At 44.3% G+C, this 22,410-nt stretch overlaps 1 protein-coding gene across 4 annotated transcripts in view; it reads right to left on the reverse strand.

The window, feature by feature from the left end:
• FCHSD2 (FCH and double SH3 domains 2) overlaps positions 1–22,410 on the reverse strand; it is a 342,693-nt gene that overhangs the window by 108,751 nt on the left and 211,532 nt on the right. For all 4 annotated transcript variants that reach the window (XM_077451465.1, XM_077451462.1, XM_077451463.1 and 1 more), the window contains exon 8: positions 13,523–13,651. In XM_077451465.1, coding sequence (XP_077307591.1) covers positions 13,523–13,651 — 129 coding nt within the window. The remainder of the gene's footprint in view (positions 1–13,522; positions 13,652–22,410) is intronic.

Consider the following 22,410-nt stretch of genomic DNA (forward strand, 5'->3'; position numbering starts at 1 on the left):
TGTGGTTTTGTCCATGCTTTAAAGTCACTGGGGTGGCTTTCCCGGCACAGTTAGATCCCCTTAGGGGTGTCGGGAGGGCCCCCCGGTACTAGAACTTTTAAGTAGGGGTGGGGATGCAGGTTCCTTGGGGGGACACCTGGAGGGCCTGGGTCTCGCCAGTCACTGCAATCTCTGGGCGACGGACTGGGTATTTCTATGAATATGTCATAACCTTGCCTAAATGTGGTTTCATGCTTCAATTACTTCTCAGTGCTACGCAACTCGCCCCAGTTCATCAACTGCATGTAATGTTGTTTTTGTATTGTCAATGTCTTTGATAACTAATGAAAAATGTTGAAAGTAAAAATGTAAAAAAGTAAAATGCTACTTTATGGGAAACCTGAGCCTGGGACGATGCACGCAACGAATGTGATGAAATTAACGTTACATCAGAAGCCCTCCTCTTCAAATATAAGTTGCCCTTTACTTCAGAGACCCCTCAATCACATAAGACATGTTAAAGCATTGAAATCAATCAACTTAATACGTCCCTCTCGCCCTCTAGAGCATATCCCGGTATGTTGCTCTTTAGTACATTTCTGGAGCAAAAGTCTATTACCCCAAGTGACATCATCATCATCATCATCATCATCATCATCATGGGCAGCTGTTAAAGCAGAGTCCCGCTTAACAAAAAAATTAATTAAAAGTCAGCAGCTACAATTACTGCAGCTGCTGACTTTTAATAATCGTACACTTACCTGTCCCAGGGTCCAGCGATGTGGAGGAACGAAGCCCAGCGTGTCCCCCCCTCCTCTCTGCGGTGCCGGCATTGTCACTGTGGGTGCCTGGCTGTGACGTGTCCCCGATGATTGCCAAGAGGGAGGGGGAGAGGTGATCGCCCTTCCGGTGCCACGGAGCGCTGGGAGGAAGTGGGAGCTGGAACTCTCTAAAAAAAGACAGGCACATCTAAGTATGCAGGCATCCGGGGTAAAGCTGTCCACATAGCCCATCCCTGCATGGCCGGCTCTCACAGCTGTCAGTCTGCAATCAGCAGGAAGACTACCCTGCAGTAGAGCGATCTGAAAGCGAGGCTTGAAGAGCTCGTGGAGCGCAGTGTGGAAGGGATGACATTGATGGTGGTAAGGACGACGGTCTATGTGGACAGCTTCACCTCGGATGCCTGCATACTTAGATGCAACTCTTAAGCGCTTCCCGACCGCCTCACGCAGATATACTGTGGCAGAAGGGCACGTTTGGGCAGATTAACGTACTTGTACGTGGCCCTTTAAGAGGCAGCTCGCGGGCGCGCCCACCGGGAGCTCCGTGACCATGATCGCGGGTCTGCGTACCCGATGTCCACGGGGGTACCCACGATCGTCTCGCGGTGAGGAAGAAAAGGGAGATGCTAATGTAAAAAAGCATCTCCCGTTCTGCCTAATGACACTGATCACCGCTCCCTGTGATCGGGAGTGGTGATCAGTGTTGTGTCAAACACAGCCCCCCCCCCCTAGTTGGAATCACTCTCTAGGACACACTTAACCTCTACAGCGCCACCTAGTGTTTAAACCCTTCACATTTACACAGTAATCAGTGCATTTTTAATTGTACTGATTGCTGTATAAGTGACAATGGTCCCAAAATTGTGCCAAAAGTGTCTGATGTGCCTGCCATAATGTTGCAGTCACGATAAAAATCGATTATCACCACCATTACTAGTAAAAAAAAAAAAAAAGATCAATAAAAATGCCATAAAACTATCCCCTATTTTGTAGACGCTATAACTTTTGTGCAAACCAATCAATATACGCTTCTTGCGTTTTTTTTTTTTAACCAAAAATACGTAGAATACATATTGGACTAAACTGAGGAAAAAAAAAATTTTTTTATATATTTTTTTGGGGATATTTATAATAGCAAAAAAGTAAAAATATTGCGTTTTTTTTTTTCAAAATTGTAGCTATTTTTTGTTCATAATGCAAAAAATAAAAACCGCAGAGGTGATCAAATATCACCAAAAGAAAGCTCTATTTGTGGGAAAAAAAAGAACGTCAATTTTGTTTGGGAGCCATGTCGCACGTGTCTGCGCAATTGTCAGTTAAAGCGATGCAGTGCCGAATCATAAAAAGTGCTCTGGCCAGCCAAATGGTCCAGGGCTTAAGTGGTTAATCATCAACCATGTGAGTCACTAAATGTTGTACCTGCCTGCAGCAGATTGACATGAGCAGGCCCTGGGACTGTATTGGACAATGCTATAAAATGGAGCTGGTTTTGCCCAGAGATACACTTTATAACAGCAATGGCAGCTCCCATGTTTCTGTCTGTAATGGCCCTTTTAATAAACAGAAGTCATCTACAAATTGCAGTAGCTCAGAACAACCAATCAGATTTGACTTTAATGGAGTCAAATCGGGGGAAGATTATGGATTACACATCATCATGCTCCTAGTAATGCCTTGTTATTGAACAGGCCAGTAGAGAACGCTTCCCTAGAAGATTGGAAATAAGAGAGCTGTCAGATTTTCTCTGAACACTTCCTGTACACAGATCCGGTGGCTGCACACCTGCGCCAGAGATGAGCGCTGCGCCTGTGCTGTCAGCAGATCACGGCACACACACATGTATATTTAGCCATCTATCTCACCAGCTGTGCCAAGTACAGGAAGCAGGTGGGGCACCGGGAAGGAAGGGCGATGAACAAAATGTCTGTTTCAGCATTATTAACCTGGAAAAATCTTGAATCAAACACCTCACTTTTAACGTTTGAAAAAAAAAACAGAAAAACAACTTTTTGAAGCCTGGTAAATAAGCAGTTGCTTTGCTCCTCTAAATACTAGAACTCCTGGCAGGAGAAAAGCTACTTAAAAGAAAAAAAAAAGGGGACCAGGCAGGATTTGTAATGCAGAAGTGACATGCTTTGTCTCTTCTACATTGAAGTTTACCTGCATGTCCTCCTCATGTACAGTAAGATACGTTTCATGCACAAATGCTGAAGCTGACAAAACTCCTATGCATGCACAGCAGTGATGACACAGAAAAAACTTTGCGCCAATGGGCGAATAAAAAACAAAACAAAAAACCTCCAAAAAACAGTTATTTGCCAGCAGTAGTGCAAGACCCCTTTCACACCAAGGCGTTTTGCAGGCGCTATAGCATTAAAAATAGCGCCTGTAATCTGCCCTCAAACAGCTGCTCCATTGTCTCCAGTGTGAAAGCCTGAGGGCATTCACACTGGAGCGGTGCGCTGGCAGGACGTCAGGATAAGTCCCGTCAGCAGCTTCTTTGGAGCGGTGTTGTTTACCACTCCTTCACTGCTGCTCCCTATTGAAATCAACAGGGCAGCGCAGCTATACCGCCGGCAAAACATCACTATTTCGGAGCATTGCGGGTGGTTTTATTTCTCGGCCGCTAGCGGGGTTAAAAAGGCCCCGCTAGCGTCCGATATGCAATGCAAATCCGACCGTAAAACGACACTAAAAATAGCATGGTGTGAAAGGGGTCTAAATGTAAACCGCATGGCGTCACATTGAAATAAAAAAGAAAGTTGAACACTGCGCTCAGCGAGTGCAAATTACTGACTATTAAGAAAACTTGCAATACAGTCACAACTATATTATATAACACTTCATCAGCAAAGCAAACAGAATATTGGCATTAAAAAGGGGATCCACTCCAGAGATAAAATGATAATTCTCCTGCTCTACAAGACTCTGGTCCGGCCGCACCTGGAGTATGCTGTCCAGTTCTGGGCACCAGTCCTCAGGAAGGATGTACTGGAAATGGACAGAGTACAAAGAAGGGCAACAAAGCTGATAAAGGATCTGGAGGATATTAGTTATGAGGAAAGGTTGTGAGCACTCTAAGCCCTTGTACACAGATTCCAACGGAATGTGTCCGATCGGAGCGTTTTGTCGGATATTCCGACTGTATGTGGTCTGCATCGGACTGTTTCCGTCGGACAAAAATTTTCCAAATATTTTCCGACAAAATGCTCCGATCGGACATACTCCAATCATGTGTAGAGAATTCCGAACGGACAAAGTGCCACGCATGCTCAGATCAAATTCCTACATCAAAGCTATTGGCTACTAGCCTGAACGTAGTCCCATCGTAACAAAATTACGTCATCACGTTCTGAAAGATTGGATTTTCCGACAACTTTGTCCGACCGTGTGTATGCGTAGTTTCGGACAAGATCCGTCGGACAAAATCCGAAGGATTTGGTTGTCGGAATCTCCGACCGTGTGTACAAGGGCTAAGTTCTCACGCACACTGGACGTTAAAATAACGTTATAAAAATGTCAGTAGCTTTGCAGTGAGTCTTTCAACTTTTCTCTACGTTTTTGCAATAGCGTTTTTTTTTTAGCATTTTTATTTTTTTGAAAAAAAAATATTTTTTGGAGCGTTTGACGTTTATCAGCGTTAGAGAGATTTTACAGCTGAAAAACGTCTCTCAGAAGCCACTATTTTTTTATTTTTTTTTACTGCTCAAAAACGCCACTGCCCAAAACTGCTGATAACAGCCTGCGTGTGCATGAACACATAGGAGAGGATAACATGGAGAGTTTAATGACTGTAGAAAAAAAACGTCTACAGTCAAAAACAGCTGCTGTAAAAACATCAAAAAATGTCCAGTGTGTATGAAGCCTTATTGTTTATATTCATACTTTCCTTTATCATCCTTGTCATTTTTACATGCATACCATTGCACATACTTACACAGATACGGTACCTTACATCATACTTAATTATCTTTTACATTTTTACTAGTTCGTTAACCACTTCAATACAGGGCACTTAAACACCTTCCTGCCCAGACCAATTTTGAGCTTTCAGCGCTGTCGCACTTTGAATGACAATTGCGCGGTCATGCTACACTGTACCCAAATGAAATTTTTATAATTTTTTTCCCACAAATAGAGCTTTCTTTTGGTGGTATTTGATCACCTCTACGGTTTTTATTTTTTGCGCTACAAATAAAAAAATACCGAAAATTTTGAAAAAAAAAATGTTTTTTTTTTGTTTCAGTTTCAAAACTTTGTAAATAAGTACGTTTCTCCTTCACTGATGGGGCTACACTGATGGGCACTGATAAGGCGGCACTGATGGGCACCAATGAAGTGGCACTGATGAGGTGGCATTGATGGACACTGATATGTGGCACTGATAGGCGGCACTGATGGGCGACACTGACGGACACTGATAGGTGGCACAAATTGGCACTGATAGCTGGCACGGATTGGCATGGATGGGCGGCACAGATGGGCATGGATAGGCGGCACAGATGGGCATGGATAGGCGGCACAGGTGGGCACTGATAGGCGGCACAGGTGGGCACTGATAGGCGGCACAGGTGGGCACTGATAGGCGGGACAGGTGGGCACTGATAGGCGGCACAGGTGGGCACTGATAGGCGGCACAGGTGGGCACTGATAGGCAGCACAGGTGGGCACTGATAGGCGGCACAGGTGGGCACTGATAGGCGGCACAGGTGGGCACTGATAGGCGGCACAGGTGGGCACTGATAGGCGGCACAGGTGGGCACTGATAGGCGGCACAGGTGGGCACTGATAGGCGGCACAGGTGGGCACTGATAGGCAGCATTGGTGTTATACTATAGTAATGGATGCCAATCAGTGCCAAACAATAATGCATGCCAATCAGTGATGCCCATTGTGGGCACTGATTGGCATCCATTATGGGCACTGATTGGCATCCATTGTGCTGACTGGCATCCCTGGTGGTCTAGGGAGGATTACCTTTTCCCTGGTGGTCTGGTGGCGTCCCTGGTGGTCCAGTGTGGGCATCCTCGGGGGGGCTGTGCTGATAATCGATCAGCACAGACCCCCCCTGTCAGAGGAGCAGCCGATCGGCTCTCCTCTACTCGCGTCTGACAGACGCGAGTGAGGGAAAGCCGATCACCGGCTCTTCCCATTTACACTGTGATCAGCCGTGATTGGACACGGCTGATCACGTGGTAGAGTCTCCGTCGGAGACTCTTTACCGAGATCGTAGTTGCCGGGTGTCAGACTGACACCCCGCAACAACGATCGCCGCGATGCGCGCCCCCGGGGGTGCGCAGCGGCTCATAATCCTGATCACGTCATATGACATCCGGTCAGGATTATGCAACCACTTTGCAGCCGTCAATTGCCTATAGGGCGGGCGGCAAGTGGTTAATGTAGGGTACTTCATTGATACCTTTGATATATGATTCCTAGTAAATATAATTAATAGTTTATCCTTAGTTCAGATTAAAAGTGAATTAAAACTTATGTGATATTTATAGGGACCTCTGCTATAGGTGTCTGGACCTCTTTCGTTGGCTGCTTTTTAGGGCGACTCCTTGTTAGTCACATAAGGGCGGATCATTTCCCCTGGAGTGTGCGTGACACGAATGCACGGGATCATTTTATAGACTTTTAGGGAAATCCTGGTCAGGAGATTGTCCATGTACACCATTCATTGGTAACTATACCTCATAAACTCTACCCATCCTTGTTAACCACTTAAGCCCCGGATTTGATACTAGGAGCTCCTTTTACCTATCCTCACTTGCTTCTATCGCTGACCTTAAGACATTCAAACCAGCATTACCTGAAAATGCTTTATTAAGGATAACCAATCAAGGCTGAGCTTCAGAGTAGCCATATAACATGAGAAAACTGGGGGAAAAAACAAAACAAACAAAACTAGCCATTTATCACCACTCTCTGAACTCGCCTTTGTAGCCAGTTTTCAATCCATGTACTCACCCTATGGTCCATGCCAACGGTACAGTAAACGTTTATGGGGAACTGTGTCAAATGCTTTTTCAAAATCCAGATACGCCCCATCTACGGGCCTTCCTTTATCTAGATGGCAACTCACCTCCTCATAGAAGGTTAATAGATTGGTTTGGCAAGAACGGTTAGGGCCGGTTCACACTGCGGGCGATGCGAGGCGACACGACACGACTTGCCTCGCCGCGATCTGACAAGTCGCCCCCGTTCTGTACAATGGAACCGTTCTGAGAGGAGCGACTCGAGTCGCTCCGACTCAGAAAAAAGGTTCCTGTACTACTTTTGGGCGACCTCGGGGCGACTTGCATTGACTTCTATACAGAAGTCATTTGCAAATCGCCGCTGAGGTCGCGGCAGGTCGCGGCGAGGCAAGTCGGTGTCGCCTCGCATCGCCCGCAGTGTGAACCGGCCCTTAGTCTTCATTAATCCATGCTGATTACTACTAATGACACCATTCTCATTACTAAAATCTTGTATATAGTCCCTTATCCCCAAGAGCTTGCATACTATTGATGTTAGGCTAACTGGTCTGTAATTCCCAGGGATGTATTTTGGCCCTTTTTTAAATATTAGTGCTACATTGGCTTTTCTCCAATCAGCTGGTTCCATTCCAGTCAGTAAAAATTAGGAACAATGGTGTGGCAATTACTTGGTTGAGTTCCCCAAGTACCCTCGGATGCAAGCGATCTGGTCCCGGTGATTTATTAACGTTAAGTTTCCCAAGTCTAATTTTAGTTCTATTCTGTGTTAACCAAGGAGGTGCTTCCCGTGATGTGTCACGAGGATAAACACTGCAGCCCCCCCCCACCAGATTCCCTTCTGAAGACTGAGGAGAAGAATAAATTCATTACCTTCACCATCTCCCCATCCTTTGTAACCAGATGTCCTTCCTCATTCTTTATGGAGCCAATATAGTCTGTCCTCCCTTTTTTTACTGTTTACATACTTAAAGAATTTTTTTTTTTTGCTCTCCTCCGCTGTGTCTTTCGTGTTCTATCTTAGCTTCCCCAATTGCACCCTTACATTTCTTGTTGCATTCTTTATAAAGTTTGAATGCTGATGATGATCCCTCAACCTTGTATTTTTTTGAAGGCCTTGGCCTTCTCCTTTGCTTTTATATGCATTTTTACATTGGAGTTAGGACATCCAGGACTTTTGTTTGCACTTTTAAATGTATTACCCAATGGGATGCATTAGCTAATGCCCTTATTTAATATGCTCTTAAAGCAAATCCATCTCTCCTCTGTAGTCTTTGTTCCTAAGATTTTATCCCAATTAATGCCTTCTAGCATGGTTCATAGTTTAGGGAAAATAGCTCTTGAGATTCAGCATCTTTGTATTCCCCTTATGTTTCCTATTTGTGTGATTTATCCTCAAGCCAATTGACCTGTGATCGCTCTTTCCTAAATTGCCCCGTATTTCCACATCCGTGATCAGGTCTGTATTGTTGGTAATCAGTAGATCCAGTAACACTTTATTTCTAGTTTGTGCGTCTACCATCTGACCCATGAAATTGTCCTGCAAGACATTTAGGAACTGGAGAGCCTTAGTCGAATGTTTGGTTCCCTCCGCCCAGTTTATATCTGGATAATTAAAACCCCCCATTATGAGAACACTTCCCATCATTGCTGATAATCCAACTTGTGAATGGAAGTCTGTCTCCCCCTCCTTCCTCAGGTTAGGGGGCCTATAGCATACTCCCAGTATTATTTTCCCCTTAGCTTCATCCCTTTGGAGCTCTACCCATAAGGATTCCACCTCCTTCCTAGCTCCCTTAGTGATGTCATCTCTCACATTCACGTGTACATTATTCTTGACATATAGGCATACCTCTCCCCCTTTTTTACCCTCTCTATCCCTGCGATAAAGGGTATACACACTCGAATGGTTGCCAGCGAATCATGAGAGCTGTTGAACCAGGTCTCTGAAATTCCCACAAAATCCAAATCTTCCTCTTACAACAGTATCTCTAGTTCACCCATCTTGTACACAAGGCTCCTGGCATTGGTGAACAATGACTGTGGCCTAACATGCAAGGGTGCCCATACTTAGACAGGGTCTCTTTAAAGGAGAAGTAGGGCCAAAGCCATTACGGCCCTACTTCTCCTGCACATCACCAGGAATGCACTTCGTTCTGCACTCCTGTGATGCATATTCAGCCAGCAGCGGGCTTAAGTCCGCTGTCAGCTGACGTCACTCAGCCGGTCCAGGCTCTGGAGGGATCCTAATTTTAAATTTTGGATCCGCCCAGATGTTTGAATGGCAGCTGGATCAGCCTCTCAGCGAGGGAGACTGAGCCAATCACTCCCGCCCCTTCTACAGCCCAGCGCTCCAGTGAGCACTGGAGGGGCAGAGCAGGGAGCCAGAAACTGACAGTCACTGGCTCTCTACTCATGGAGGACTGAGAAGGGAGCGATCAGCGCTCTTTGCTCGCTCAGGTTAGAGTGTAGCGGCAGCAGGGGACAGATGCATCCACCTAGGCGAGTATAAATGTTCGCTTTTATTTTTTAAATACCGAATTTCTCTTTTACTTTTTTTTTTCTTGCCCCTTTAATCTCAGACACATTCAATGTCTCCCAGATATGACTTGCCCGTACTGAAACAATGAAGTTATTAAGACACAAACAATCCAATTAGGTCATTGCAATCACCCCTAACCTGTCTCCGACCCTCCAAGTACAAAGCACAGAGGAAGTCAGATCAGACCAATTGTATAAACAGCACCAACGCCCTTCCACTGTAACAATCGAGACCAGCAACAGCCGTTTTCTGCAGCCTATCACTGTATGGGGAGGTTCGGAAAACGGACAATGCACACTTCAAAAGACCAAAAGGACAAAATATCTAATAGCCAAAATAATAGGCCAATGGATCAAATGAGAAGAGCTGATATAACAAGAAATACTTTGCGTATGGATCTATGATTCCAAAATGAAGATAGAACCAGAGATTAGAGGAGACTTTTAGTGGAACAATCCTTAACCACTTAAGGACCGTGCCTCTTTTTCAGACTCGGTGTTAAAATCGCGTTTTTTTGCTAGAAAATTACTTAGAACCCCCAAACATTATAATTTTTTTTTTAACGCCCTAGAGTAGGGGTCTCCAAACTACGACCCTCCTGTTATTTAGGAACTACAATTCCCATCATGCCTAGTCATGTGTGTGAATGTCAGAGCTTTACAATGCCTCATGGGAAATGTAGTTCCACAACAGCTGGAGGGCAGTAGTTTGGAGATCATTGCCCTAGAGAATAAAATGGTGGTCATTGCAATACTTTTTGTCACACCGTATTTGCGCAGCAGTCTTACATTTTTTTTCTAACACCCTAGAGAATAAAATGGTGGGCATTGCATTATGCCAAGTAAATTGATACCCAACATTTCACGCTTCAAAATTGCTCCTGCTCGTGGAATGGCGACAAACTTTTACCTTTAAAAATCTCCATAGGCGACGTTTAAAAAATTCTACAGGTTGCAGGTTTTGGAGGTCTAGGGCTAGGATTATTGCTCTCGCCCTAACGATCGTGGCGATACCTCACATGTGTGGTTTGACCACAGTTTTCATACGAGGGCGCTACTCACGTATGCGTTAGCTTCTGCGCGCAAGCTTGTCGGGACGGGGAGCTTTAAAAAAAAAAAATTTATTTCTTTTCTTTTATTTATTTTTACAGTTTTCTTTAAAAAAATAATAATAATTTGGGTTACTTTTATTCCTATTACAAGGAATGTAAACATCCTTTGTAATAGAAAAAAGCATGACAGGTCCTCTTAAATATGAGATCTGGGGTAAAAAAAATTTCAGATCTCATATTTGGACTTAAATGCAATAATAAAAAAATTGTCATTTGAAAAAACTGCTATGGTATGGAGATGGGTGGGGGCCACCTTAGCCTCACTCGTCTCCATACCAAGGAAGTGACAGGATCCGATCGCCTCTGCCGACGGCTCCAGTAAGCAGCAGAGGGCGCAGGAGAGCGGCAGGAGGGGGGGGTGGCAATGTCCGCCGGCACCTGCTGATCGTTCGGTACACTGACAGAGTGGCAGCCTGTAATCAAGGCAGATTGTCATTCTGTCAGTATGGAAGGCATGGATCCTGTGTTCCTTCAAAGCAGGAACACGGATCTATGTCTTTCACTAGCAAAAGCACCTCCCCCACTACACCAAAACATTAGCTAGGCACACATTTAACCCTTTGCTCACCCCTGATGTTAACCCCTTCCCTGCCAGTGTCATTAGTAAAGCGACAGTTTTAGCACTGATCGTTGTAAGAATGTCACTGGTCCCCCAAAAAAAGTGTCAAAAGTGTCAGTTAGGTGTCCAATTTTTCCGCCGCCATTACTAGTGACAAAAAAAGGAAATAAAAATATCCCATAGTTTGTAGACACTATAAGTTTTAAACAAACCAATCAAAATACGCTTATTGGGATTTTTTTTTTTTTTTTACCAAAAATATGTAGCAGAATACATATTGGCCGAAACCGATAAAGAAATGAGATTTTTTTACATTTTTATGAGATGTGTTTTGTAGCAGAAAGTAAAAAATTGTGTTTTTTTTCTTCCAAATTGTCACTTTTTTTTGTTTATAACACAAAAAATTAAAAAAAGTGATCAAATACCACCAAAAGAAAGCTCTATTTGTGAGAAACAAAAAGACATACATTTTTTCAGCTACAGTGCCACACGACCGCACAATTGTCAGTTAAAGTAACTTAGCTCAGTATCGCAAAAAAAAAGAAAAGCGGCCTGGTCAGGAAGGGGAGAGGTACACCTACCGGGGGTGAAGTGGTTAGGCTGCCCATGCACTAGCAGAATTCTGTTCAAAATGTTTGGTTTGAGGATTTGTTCAATTTTCTAAACATTACTGGGGTCAAACTGACATTAGACTTTGACCGCAGTAATGAGAAAATTTGAAGGCGCGGGGTGGAATCACTTTGTCGAATGAACACATTTCTGACAGCGTATGTCGTTTTTGTTTGGTAAAGCCCATTTATTCCAAAATCGAATTTTAAAAGCCAATAAAAAAATTTGAACTGCTTTCGAGCGGCATTCATTAAGCCATCAAAGATACTGAGAATTTTTATATGAATGCTCGCTCAGCAATCTACTAAAGTACTAAAGAAATCCATACACGCAAAGGGAGAACATGCAAACTCCATGCAGATTGTGTCCTGGCCGGGAATCAAACTGTTGATCCTAGTGCCGCAAGGCAGGAGTACTAAACGTTAAGTCACTACTGTCCTGTCTATTTTCTCTGCAGTGCTTTTTCTGTCACTAGATGACCTCCATCTGATGGCCAGCATCATTCAACCCACTTCCTCTGCCCCCACGTCCTCTTGGACTTGCCCCAGCCTGTGATTGGACAGCGAAAGTTGCACATTAACGACCGGACATCCGCGCTATGGCCGAATGATGGCCACAGCGCAGATGTGAATTTCCAGGAGGCCGTCCCCTGTGCACGCTCCCTGCGATCACCGAGACTCAGGCAATCACCGATCCGAGTAAGGGGCCGGTCCCGGCCCCTTACCATGTGATCAGCTGTCAGCCAGTGAAGCTGATCACATGATGTAAACAAAAGCTCAGTGATTGTTTTTTCCTTTCTCCTCACGCTGACAGCGGAGGAGAAAAAAAAAGCCGATCACCGACTTATCTTGAAGGGACATGGATCCCTAAGAGGAAGAGGCAATCATGCCTCATTTATACCAACCAACAGTGCCCACAAGTGTCCCCTATCGATGCCCACAAGTGCCACCTAGAAGTGCAATAGATCAGTGCCCATCACTGCCACCAATCAGTGCCCATCAGTGCCGCCTCATCAGCGTACATCAATGATGGACAAAAATTACCCGTTATAACATTTTAAAACAAAAACAAATTTTTTTTTTTTTAAATGTGGTCTTTTTAATAAAAAAATAAAAAAATAAAAAAAAGCGATCAAATACTACCAAAAGAAAGCTCTATTTGGGGGGCAAAAAAATGATAAAAATTTTATTTGGGCAGTGTTGTATGACCGCGCAATTGCCATTCAAAGTGCAACAGTGCTGAAAATTGGTCTGGATAGGAGGGGGGTTTAAGTGCCCAGTAAGCAAGTGGTTAATTAGCTAATCTCTCTGTCATTCTGCTCTCCCCTCCTATCAGCATGCTTCTTGTCACAGCACAAGAACTGAATAGCTGCTCTTACCTCTCACATTCCAACTCTGCTGTACAGACTGCATAAGGCTGACACCAGGTCACATTCAGGTACTTACATTTAAAAAATACATTTAGTGATGTATTAATGAATATAGAGCTTTATTATTGTTATTTTTATATTTCAGTAAATATAAACTGCTGAATACATTTTCTTATCAGCAGTATATAGCAGACTTGTGTCTAGCTTGTGTATAGCAGTCTCTGCTTCAAGCCTGTAGGAGGGGTTTTCATTTTCCCCTGATCCTCTGTCTGGACAGTGCTGATTGGCCCTGTGCTGATTATTTATACTCTCCCAAGAAAAAAAAAAACACTCTAGCTATACACACCAAACTGAGCATGTGCAGCCTGACTCCTAATGCTCTGTTCCATCACTAGATGGGTTGGAGTCAGTTAAAGAAGGGGAGGATCGGAGGAGACAGGATCAAACAGCCTTTATACACAATGCAGAGGATTAACTCCTTAGGTTCCACAGAGAGTACAACAAGCATGCTTTACTGCATATAAAGACTGATTTTACTGTTGTGGGTTTAGTAACACTTTAAACACACCAATTCCCAGCCCAAATGCACTCACCTTCATGGTATTTGACAGGTCTGTCTGGTAGTAGCGGTCCTGATGGGCGTTTGCAGCAGCCAGAGTGAGGAGATAGTCGTTGCGGGCATGAGTGGCCTTGGCATTACACTCTTGTCTCCGGGCTTTTAACTGAACAGAGAAAAAAAGAAAGTTAATTGCGTGGGTAAAGGTATGCGGTATTAAAGCATATACATACAGGGAGTATATAAAACAGGAGTATATAAAGAGATAAAGACAAAACCATTTTCTTTTTAGTTTTGGTTGGAGTTGGGAACCCCTGTTAAGTTTTTTGTTGCTGTCTGTGTCCCTGCTAAGTAGAGCCCCCCCCAATGACCGTTGTCACTATGACAGAATGTGATGGGAGTTGTCACCAGAGCAAGAGGCACTTTGGAGACTTCCTTCCACTTCCAGTTGTGTCTACAGGACAGAGGTGGCCCCCAATGGGACTAGGACAACAAGAGATAGCCCGATGGAGATTATAACTCTTCCCTTCTCAGTCCAAAACTAAAGATTTACTGGCTATGCATACGCTAAGAATAATATAAATTATTATTTGTAAACCCTTATACAAATAAAATGTAGTAAAAAAAAAATTGCAAGGCTAGCACCCTACAAACACCACAAGAGCAGGGTTCCCACCTTTGGAAGACAGCAATACCTTGTTTAGACTTGCAGTTGGGCTGGATTTTTGACACCAGCCTCCCACCACCTTAAGCTGCAATAGGCAGTGGATGGGGGATGCCTGCAACAAAGTTGGCCCGCCGTGTTGCGATCAGCAGATGCCAAGCCCGCCGAATGCTACACATTCCAGTAAATAGAGAAGCACCACAAACACCCCGCAAACCGCATGTAATGCACACGCTTGGAGCATGCTTTAAATGTCAGCCTGCAGTTTTCAGTTGAGGATAAAGTGGTTTTGGTTAAAAAATTAAACTGGGGAGGAAACACAAGCGCCAAACTAAGTGTAGCATATATGGTGGTTTATTCCAAATAAGAAGACTGGTACTCACAAAGGTAAAAAACATCAAAGGCATTGAGCACTGGGGTGTAGCAACATCAATGGAGCGGGACATCGAGGTGGCCTTTGAGGTGTGTAGACTCAGAAGGATGGAGCTGGTGGATTTCCGGGGCGCTTCCTAGAGCCGTGGAACGCACAGGGGACCAATGATGACGTCACTTCCCAGATGTGATGAACCGATAAAGGTCTTCTTATTCAATGTCCCACTCCATTGATGTCGCTGCACCCCAGTGCTCAATGCCTTTGATGTTTTTACCTTTGGGATTACCAGTCTTCTTTGGAATAAACCAACATATACTCTACACTAAGTTTGGGGCTTGTGTTTCTTTCCCAGTTGTTCCCAAAGCTGCTTCTTACAGAGCTGCCTTTCAAGTCAAACCCATGGTATGGACATTATGGACCATTTTATTGATTTTATCTGATCATGTCAGATCTTGTTAACATTGTCTCCATAAGAGTTCTGCCGGCTCATACTAGTGCTTGGAATTTTGGGCCAATTTCCCTTGTATCTCGTGGATAAAAAGCAGCCCCTTTGCCACGATGGGCCCTTATTATTGAACAGCTAAGATGGTATGCAGGCCAGGGAATGCGAGTTGTGGCTGTACCAAAGGTTTTGCATTATTTTTAAACACCTGTACTAATGTTTCAAAGTTCTGAGTCAATCTTTCCTCAGTGCAATCCCTCTCTCCCCCAAATTTATGAATGGAGCCTGACTGAGGAGCTTTGTACTAGGGTAGGCATAGCCTGATGGGGAGCTGAGAGACTAGTTCCCCATCAGATCTGCTTTCAACTGACACTGAAATCTTCTTAACCTCTTGCCACCCATGTAACACCTATGTGCATATATGGGCTTTAACACCAACACCCTGCACACACATGTCCATGGACGGCAGAGATTTCTCTGCTGAGAGCATGCTCACTGTTTGTTCCTAGCACAGTGACTGAGCTGGCATAGACAGCTTTCAGTCTCTTGTAATGAGCAGGAGTGTTTACGAACATGTGACCATTGTGACAGCCAATCACAAGGGTCTGGGAGGAGCTCAGTTTATATTCCTGCACAGTGCATGCACAGAAGTGACATCATCCCCTGCCAGCCAATGAAGGCAGACAAGGGTCATCAGACCGTTGAAGGATCGGTATCTACCTGAATTTGCTGTACGTGTCAGTATTGTTACAGACACTGGTACAAAAGCTTGCCTGAATCATGCACAGGTATTTCTTAAAGGAGAAATATTACAATCCAAAAAACAAACCTAACATACTCACCTCCCTGCAGCAGCTGTCCCCTGCTGGCTCTAAGTCCAAGAACTGAGTGATTACATGACTGCTGAGTGCTCAGTTCTCAGTCTGCTCAGAAACTGAGTGCAGTGACTGTTAGTCATCGCTCTCTGCTCTGCCCCTTTAACGCTCATTGGAGGACTTGGGCAAGAAGGGGGTGGGAGGTGCTGGTTCAGGCTCACAGCCTCATGCGGAGAGAGGCTGCACCAGCTGCCAATCAGGCATCTGGGTGGATTCCTTTAAAGTCTGGATCAACTCTGTGACATCAGCCGAAAAGGGGCTTTAAAGCACTCCTGTGACCCAGGAAAGAAGTATGATCAAAAAAGCTTTAGCCATACTTCTCGTTTACGAAAACTACCACCAGAAATACTTTATAATTTTATTGAATTCCCCTGCCAGTTTGATGCAGGCCCTGATTGGGTGACACTGTTGTTCTATATTTCCTTGAAAAATCAATAATATGTTGAAAAAGAAATGAATGCAGCATTGACACATTAACACTGATACATTGACCTACACATAGCACACTCCTTTGTAGCACGCGATGAGTCTTGCTGATATTTACTGCAATGGAAAATAAATGTGCTGCAATACCAATAATTGTCACCTGGGGGATAAAGAGCAGATTCTGCTGTAACCAGAGCTGCAGCCCCAATAGAAACGTGCTGTGATGGAGGAGGTAAGCTCTGTACCGGTCCTTCCAGTGTTAAACAGTTTTATGGAAATATTATAGTTAACGTGGACCTTGCAGTTCAGGCAGTTATTTAATGTAGCCCCCTTCCTCAAACACGGCACAAAAAAGAACCTGTGGTGGGAAAGACAGCAAGATCATACAAATGTTTCCCCACTTTAGTGCAGGGGGTGTTGTAATACTCCTGAGAGATGTAGAAAAAAACAACAAGCGGCCCAAATCTCGTGAGAAGATGCTGCAGCCAAATGAAAGATTGCTTTCCCATGGAATTTGGGGGTACCCAACATTTTCCGAGATCTCTCTGATGTTACCCTTGCCCGGGTACCACAGGAGAAAGTTAAAGCGGAGCACCGCCCAAAAGAGGAAGCTCCGCTTGTCTGCGTCCCCACCCCCCTCTCTGCTACCCCATTTAGCACCTTACAAGGGGGTGAGTGGAGGGAGCGAGTACCTGGTTTTGACAGGTACCACTCCCACTTCTGGCTCAGTTGACCGCGGTGAACTGAGCCCATAAGTTCGCCCCCCCCACCTTCCCCTGCAGTCTTCTGGGACACTTCACAGGTCCCAGAGACTGTGGCCCATTCACAAAGCGCAATGCGCTTTGCCCATGCACAGTAGTAAATTGGCTGTGAAGCCGCAAAGCTTCACTGCAAGTTTCCCTTAGTAAGGATGGTGGTGCCAGTCCCCAATAGCTGATCAAAGAATCCACTCAGGTGAGCACACTACTGGATGCCTGGACAGGTAAATGTCCTAATATTAAAAGTCAGCGGCTACAGAATTTTGGGATCTCATTTTTAAGTATCCAACCCCCCCACCCCCCCCAACAGTTTTTTGTGCACCTTCATCCAGCAGATTAGGGAATAGGGGCACCTTGAATAACTGAGGTTCAAAGTCAGCTTAAAGCGGAGCTCCACCCAGAAGTTGAAGCTCCACTTGTTTGCGCCCTGCACTGCCACATTTGGGGGGGGGGGGGGGCAATACCTGTCAAAATCAGGCACCCACTTCTGTGTATGATTGTGGCAATCCACGGAATTTCTGACCCCTCCTCTCTCCCACCCCCACACTGCCTTCTGGGAGACGCACAGGTCCCAGAAAACTGCTGAACCATTCAGATTCACACACACGCAGTAGGAAACAGGATGTGAAGCCGCAAGGCTTCACTTTCTGTTTCCCTTAGTAAGGATGCCAGCGCCTGCACCCAAAGCCGACTGACGATTCGGCTAGGGGTGCTGACATTGCGGGATCCCTCGACAGATAAGTGTCCTTGTATTAAAAGTCAGCAGCTACAGTATTTGTAGCTGCTGATTTTCATTTTTTTTTAATACAGGCTTGAACTCCGATTTAAGTGCTCTTACATATAGGAAGACTAGGGCCGTTCAGCCAACTGCTTTGTTTTTTCTCAACCCAAGTGCAAGAAACAGCCTTCCATTGACATTAATGGCTGTGCTCTACTGTACTCGTATATATGGCGATGATATCATAAACATGAGCAAAGCATACAGGCAAAAGCAAAAATTAGAACATTTAAAGAAAATGTTTTGCTTACACCCGTATGCTGTACACCGGTTTATGATCGCACCGCCATGTGCATAGGAACAGCAGCCCACAAGAAGGAACAGCAGCCCACAAGAAGGAACAGCAGCCCACAAGAAGGAACAGTAGCGCACAAGAACAGCAGCGCACAGGCATCCGAATCAATGACAGGCTGTATGTTGCCTGGGCGGGGGAAATACAACAGCAGGTAAACTGAATGGGCTCGTGTGCAAGCATTCTGAAAGTGCATCCATAGCCAATCTTCTTTCTCTACCTTTGCTTTGGAGTGAGAAAGAAGAGAGATTTTAGCTTTCTGTTTTATCTCCTGGAAAGGAGGTGAAGAGAATCTTCCATTGAGTGGCAGCACAATTAAAAAAAAAAAATGAACGTTTAGAAGCATTTTAAGGCTGATTCTATCCCCATGCTCCTGTGTTCTTTCACTGTTTCCATAGCAATGCAGCAAGGGACCGCCGTACAGAAGAAGAGTTCAATATCTTCCTCCCAAAAATAACCTAAAAATGTAACAAGGGCCATGCTCACCTTCCTTACCCACGTCCTTCACATTATACAGAGAGTCTAATATTCTAGTACAGGAAAACCCAAGATTGGTAAATCATTACCAAATCTATCTGAAGCTGTATAAGTTGAATTAAAGTGATAGTAGAACACAAACTGTTTAATTTATATTGTCCCTTATATTTCTGTATAGGGATAGGGCTCTGTAATTATAAAAAAAAACAAAAAAAACAACAACATCTACGGTAAGTACCCTTTTTCCCAATCAATATACAGCTGTCACATGACCCAGATCTCTCCCAGCCTGACTGCAGGGAAACAAGCAGAAGGAGCTTCTAGTCCTCTGCAGCTGGTCACATGATCAAAAAATAAAATAAAATACAGCCTTTGGAATACACAGTAAAAATAATAACAATAAATTGTTTAAATTATCCTACAAATATATTATTTGAAATTCAATGTTACATTTTTTTTTGCAATGACATGGTGTGGGTGGATTTCTGCCAGTCACAGGCTGCGTCATGCCCCTACAGCCCACGTGTCTTAGAATAAGAGGGAGGTGAAGCCTCCATTAATCTACATGTTATATCCTGCCCTCATTGTGTTTAGCTGGTTAGTGGACATGGAGAATGGAGGAGGGGACTGGCCTTCATTTACCTCTGTGTATACACCCACATGTGTGACTCTACAGTCACATGGGCTGCTCAGATGTGATAGGGAGGAAATACCCAGCATAGAAACTCACTGAAAAATTAGAATGTGCAGCGTTACCACCACAGCTGCAAAATTCCTAGCTGAATTGGGGGCATAGACAGAAGGGGGAGATAAAGAGCAACAGGATCAACAAGGTTTTTTGTAGAATACAGAAAACAAATCTCATAGTAACTGAGTAAGTATGAACAGCAGGTAATATACAGCGTTTATAGTTGTTTTATGATGTGGGTTTAGTGACACTATAAAAAGTAACTCCACTTTTTTTGAGAAAAAAAACATTCCCCTCTGGGTGATCTCTGTACATTGCAAGGATCCTCACAACCTTTGTTGCAGATTCCTACCTTTTGTTATTCTATAGCAATTCCTGTATGTTCCTCTGAGCCTCAGTGCTGAGTGGGTCTAATGGGAGTGGTTTCATAATTATCTATCAAGTGTGCACCTGCAGGGCACTAATGTGAAAAGTTACTGTGTCTGCATCCCTTTAGATGTGTTCCTATTGGAAATATTTCACCAAAAATTACATTTTTGTTGCAGGGGATGCTTAAAATCTGACTTGTATCTTAGACAGACTTCTGAGAAAATTGATGAGCCAATCACACAAGCAGGAAATTATGTTTCTCGGGGTGGTCAGTACACATTCTGTGTACAGAACAACTCCAGGTAGCCATATTGCAATGCATTCTCAGAAAATTACAGTGGCTGCAGATTGAAAAGGAAAGGTAATTTTGAATAACATTCAATTACATTATGACTTGTGTTGCAATTGTATACGCTATATTATTTTTTTCTTTATTTGCTATTTTTTCCCCCCACGAAAATGGGGTTACCCTTTAAGAAATTGTAATATGTATAATGATCAATTAATCTGCAATTATTTCAATACTGCAAATAAGCTGAGCTGTTTGAAGACCAGAGGATGTGGCTTACATTATTGCAAAAATGTCTTCTACATTTAAAGGGGATATTTATCAAGCAAATTAGTGACAGGATTAGTCGTAAATCAGGCTGTGTCTCTTTAAAAGCAAAGGCTCTGCAACAGATTTACAGACTTGTGTTTCTGTATTCCTGGGCAGCTGAGTGCAATAGATTGCTAAAGTTCAAAGACAGATTTCCAATTCAAACAGCTGTTTAATCAATATGTGGATATGTGGTCAGGGTCAGGTTTCATTTAGCAAGAAACAGGGGGAAATAAATATATATATATATATATAAAAATATATAAACTCACTTTGGCTGTAATCTTATAATAAATCTGTTAGGACAATCCAATTGGAAGAGCACTGCTCCAGACGCTGTTCTCCATGAAAATGCCAGGTGTCAGCCAAGGAGCCTGTCCTCCCTGCCAGAACCATGACCACAATGAATTGAAGGCCGCACACCTACATCTACATTAGCTGTAGATAAAACTTTATTCAGCCATAGACAGCAACAAGTACCCACCTGAGAACTGCCCCTCTAAATCATTTCATCTTGACTGGCTTAATCATGGGGCAAGGGTGGTGCCCATTATATAAATCATTTAATAAAAACCAACACAGACAGGCCTTGGATATTCTTAAAAGGGGCATGCATGTTGTAATATCATCACATCCCCACCACTCACCTAAAACTCTTATACTACCTAAACGCTGTTAGTCTTTTAACTAGTATGAGAGAGTTTTAGGTGGTTGGTTGGAGCATGATGATAACGTAACATTAATGCCCCTTTAAGAAAATTGAAGGCTTGTCTATGTCGTTTTTTTAACCGATTGCCGCCCCCCCCCCCCCCCCCCGCGCTGAAACTACTGTTTGTAGAAGACTATTCCCCATCCTTAGCGCTCTTACAGAAAAGAACCCTCCACGCAGTTTAAGGTTAAACATCTTTTCTTCTAATTTGAATGAGTGGCCACGAGTCTTGTGAAACTCCGTTCAGTGAAAAAGTTTTATCCCTATTGTGAGGTCACCAGTACGGTATTTGTACATTGAAATCATATCCCCTCTCAAGCGTCTCTTCTCCAGAGAGAATAAGTTCAGTGCTCGCAACCTTTCCTCACAACTAATATCCTCCAGGCCCTTTATTAGCTTTGTTGCCCTTCTGTGGACCCTCTCCATTTCCAGTACATCCTTCCTGAAGACTGGTGCCCAGAACTGGACGGCCTATTCTAGGTGCGGCCGGACCAGAGTCTTGTAGAGCGGGAGAATTATCGTTTTATCTCTGGAGTTAATCCCCTTTTTAATGCATGCCAATATTCTATTGGCATTGCTTGCAGCAGCCTGGCATTGCATCTTGCTTCCTCTGGCTTCACAGCCAGTGTCCTATCATATTGTGTCCCCCATCGGATAGTGTCCGCTATGTACTGCGCATGCGCAGTACACAGCACACACAGATTCCGAAAATAGCCGAACATGAACGGCGCCTGCGCCGCGAGTCCAGGTTCTAGCCCCACCATCCAAGTGGACATAGAGTTAGAATATAAAAGAGCCGAGCGCAGTGAGGCCAAGCCCGAAGCGTGGCGAGCGAAGCGAGCCTGTGAGGGGCCCTCTAATATCGGCAGCCCTATGTCTGCTTGGATGGTGGGGCTACCACCTCGACTTGCGGCGCAGGCGCCATTCACCTTTGGAGATTTTCCGAAGCTTCTTCTGCTCCGTACTGCACAAGCGCTGTGCATGCGCAGTACGGGGCGGACAGTATCCAATGCCAGGACACTATATGCCAAAACAACGGCTCTCCACTGCACATGCGTGAAACCTGCAGTCTCCTGGGACATGCGACATGTCCCGGAAGGTTGCACCAAGAAGGGTGGAAAGAAGAGAAGCAGAACAACCCTTTTTAGGAGACGTTCCACATTAAGCCCTTTGGGGTGAGACGCATGAGTCGGGATCTGCTGCTGGCTGTCTATGGCTAAATAAAGTTTTACCTACAAATGACACCATCAGTGTGCAGACTTTGATTCACTGCAGTCAAAAAAATAAAAACTATTTCACAATGCATCTCACTGCTCCTGTTTAGCGGAGACATGCCTTGCGACAAGATTGATAAATATCCCCCAAGGAGTTTTACCGGAACTGACTATAAGGTCTCACGGTCACCAATCAGAATCAAGCTTGCGCCAGAAAAGGAGAGATAAAAATTTAAATCTAGAATTGGACCGATGCCGTAAC

This window comes from Lithobates pipiens, unplaced genomic scaffold (genome assembly GCF_037356315.1).
Source record: "Lithobates pipiens isolate NorthernLeopardFrog02 unplaced genomic scaffold, aLitPip1_a1.2 Scaffold_23, whole genome shotgun sequence".
Taxonomy (NCBI): domain Eukaryota; kingdom Metazoa; phylum Chordata; class Amphibia; order Anura; family Ranidae; genus Lithobates; species Lithobates pipiens.